Source organism: Herpailurus yagouaroundi, unplaced genomic scaffold (assembly GCF_014898765.1).
Source record: "Herpailurus yagouaroundi ecotype Mexico unplaced genomic scaffold, PumYag 182, whole genome shotgun sequence".
NCBI lineage: Eukaryota > Metazoa > Chordata > Mammalia > Carnivora > Felidae > Herpailurus > Herpailurus yagouaroundi.
Genome location: NW_024412413.1, coordinates 3,570,155 through 3,572,782, shown reverse-complemented (window position 1 = coordinate 3,572,782; position 2,628 = coordinate 3,570,155). Strand labels below are relative to the sequence as shown.

Sequence of the window (2,628 nt, the reverse complement as noted above, 5' to 3'; positions counted from 1 at the left end):
AAAGGAGGGGCCCTGGCGGCGGGGGCCGGGCGCCCCGGGAACGAGGACCGCTGCCCGGGCCGTGCGAGGATCCGGGGGCCGCGGGAGGCGGCCGCGGCCCAGGACCAGGCCCAAGACCAGGCCCAGGCCCAGGAGGAGAAGCGCGGGCCCGGGCCGCATGGCGCCGCCTCCCCGGGAACCTGAGAGCCGCCGCCGCAGGCCGCCGGGGGTCCAGCCAACGGCCGCGGGTGGGGCGCGGGCCGCGGGATCACAGGGGCGACGGGGTCACGACCTGGAGCGGCGAGTGGGGCCTGGGCTTCCGGGATCCCCCCGCCCCCTCCCACGCCTGTGTAGGCCTCGATCGGGGAGCGGTGATGGAATTAACTCTGCCAAGGTTCCCAACAGCCTGAAAGGCCCCTTAGCGGGAATCCCACTCCCCTGGGAATATCCAGTTTCAAGACGGGGTCTGTGAGCTCCCCGAAAACCCAGGGTTTCTCTTTTTTGCTCTTCATTCTTAAGTTGAAACCCTAAGTCACTGATTGTAGATCTTTCTTCTTTCCTAATAGAAGCATTTAAGGTTGTTAAGTGTCCCACCAAACGCTGCGTAACCGCATCCTGCCTGTTTGTGGTATTAACGTTATCATTCAATTTAATTTTTTTTCTACTTTCCCCTGTTTGGGTTTTGACCTACAAATGAAAGATGTGTGGTTTATTTTTCAGATATCTGGAGTTTCTGTGAAATTTTATGGGCTTTGATTTCTAACTGAAGCCTGTTGTGGTCAGAGAACACGTTCTATGTGATTTTGATCCCTTTACATTTATTGAGACTGGTTTGAAAGCTCATACCTAGTGTGGTCTGCCTTGATGTGTTATCCCACCTTTGTTGGGTGGGTTGTCCTATAAATGTCAACCAGATCAAGATGGTTGGTACTGACACTTGGATCTTCCATGTCCTCTCTGGGTTTTTGTCTAGCTTTTCTATCACTTGCTGAGAGAGGATGTTAATCTCTCCTATTATGACTAGAGAATCGTCTGTTTTTAATTCTGTCAATTTTTGCTTCATGTATTTTGAGGCTCTATTAGATGTATACACATTTTGAGGTCATGTCTTAATGCATTGGCCCTTTTATCATTGTGAAATGTCTGTGTTTATCTCTAGCAATAATCTTTGTTTTGAAGTCTAGTTATGTGATATTAAAATAGCCAAGTTATATGTTAATTGTACCTCAGTGAAACTGGAAAGTAAAATAACCATACTAGCCTTCTTATGCCTACGGTCTATATGGCGTATTTTTTCTCATTCACTTACTTTCACTTTATTTATGTCTTTATATTAAAGTGTTCTTTTGTAGGCAACATTTAATAGGGCTTTTATTTTCTTATCCTCTCTTTCTCTCTCTCTCTTGCATTCTCTCTGAGTGCACCACACACCAAGGAAAGGACATAAGAAGGCAGCCATCTGCAAACTAGAGAGACGACCCTTACCAAGTACCTGACACGCTGGCCCCTAGACCTTAGACTTTCGGCTCCAGTATTGCCAGAAATATTTACCGCTCAAGCCCCCACTCTAGGGTATTTTGTTTTAGCATCCTGAGCTGACTAAGACCACAGGAAAGATGAGGGCTGAAAACTCAGATTGGGGCCATCAGAGGTCATGTTAGGGGAGGAGGCACAAATGGAGAAGGCAGACTCTGGACTCCCCCAGTATTTAGAGGTCAGGCCAACAAGGCGCCAGAGAAGCAGCCTCAGTGGGGCTGGCGGGACAGGTGGGGTGTCCTGGAAGCCATAGGAAGGGGGTGGGGTGGAGGAGGTGGTTCAAGTAAGGGGCTGTGTCAGACCAAATGATGAGGAACCGGAGGCGGAGGCAGCGGCTGGGTTTGGGCCCAGAGGGCCTTTAGTGTCCCAGACAAGGGCAGTGTCCGTGGTTCAAACAACCACGTAAAACTCTGGACAAGTTTTGCCGGCATGGCAGAGCAGAGAAGTGTTTATCTGAGATCTACAAAGATAAATAAAAAATAAAGAGCACTGGTATGCCCACATCCCAGCCAAGGAGATAGAAGGATCCCAGTGCAGTCCCAGGGCTCCGCGTGCCCTGCAAGAGAGACTTCTCAGCACCACCAGGGCATCATTGATGTGAATTTCGTTTCTGCTGCTGTCTCGTGTTTCTTGACTGTTTACACAGGAACCAGTCCCTCCGCAATGCACTGTTTTGCATGTTGGTAAACGTCACCTAAGGGGATCATATAGCACATTTTCTTCCACAGACTGTAGTTGTGAGCACGGTTTGCTTCAGTTCAAAAAATGACCTCTAGAAACGTGTGCGCGCCAGGCTTCCGCGGGGGACTCCAAAGAGCTTGAAAGTGACCGCTGCCTTAGGGCCCCCCTGCCTCCCGAGGGACTCCGCGGCGGCGGCCCCAACAGGGTCGCCTGCAGGCGGGAGCCCCCTGGCGGGAGTGGGGCAGGAGTTGGGACGGTGAGCGAATCCCGAGCTGCCCCGCTGCCCTGCGGGGGAGGCGAGTGCGCCCACCGAGGCTCCCGCAGCGGCTCCTCCCCTCCGGCAGGCGAGGACCCCCTCCGAGCGCCCCCGGGGCGGGGCGGGGCCGGTGCCGCGGACCAGTGAGCTCGCGGGGAAGCGCGGCAGCTCCGCCC

General features: G+C 53.1%; 1 protein-coding gene across 1 annotated transcript in view; it reads right to left on the bottom strand.

Annotated features, from left to right (window-relative positions):
- The window catches only part of PKDREJ (polycystin family receptor for egg jelly), a 7,148-nt gene extending 6,989 nt beyond the window's left edge, over positions 1 to 159 (bottom strand). Inside the window, exon 1 of the mRNA XM_040491814.1 lies at positions 12 to 159. Coding sequence (XP_040347748.1) covers positions 12 to 159 — 148 coding nt within the window. The remainder of the gene's footprint in view (positions 1 to 11) is intronic.
- Positions 160 to 2,628: the final 2,469 nt, after the last annotated feature.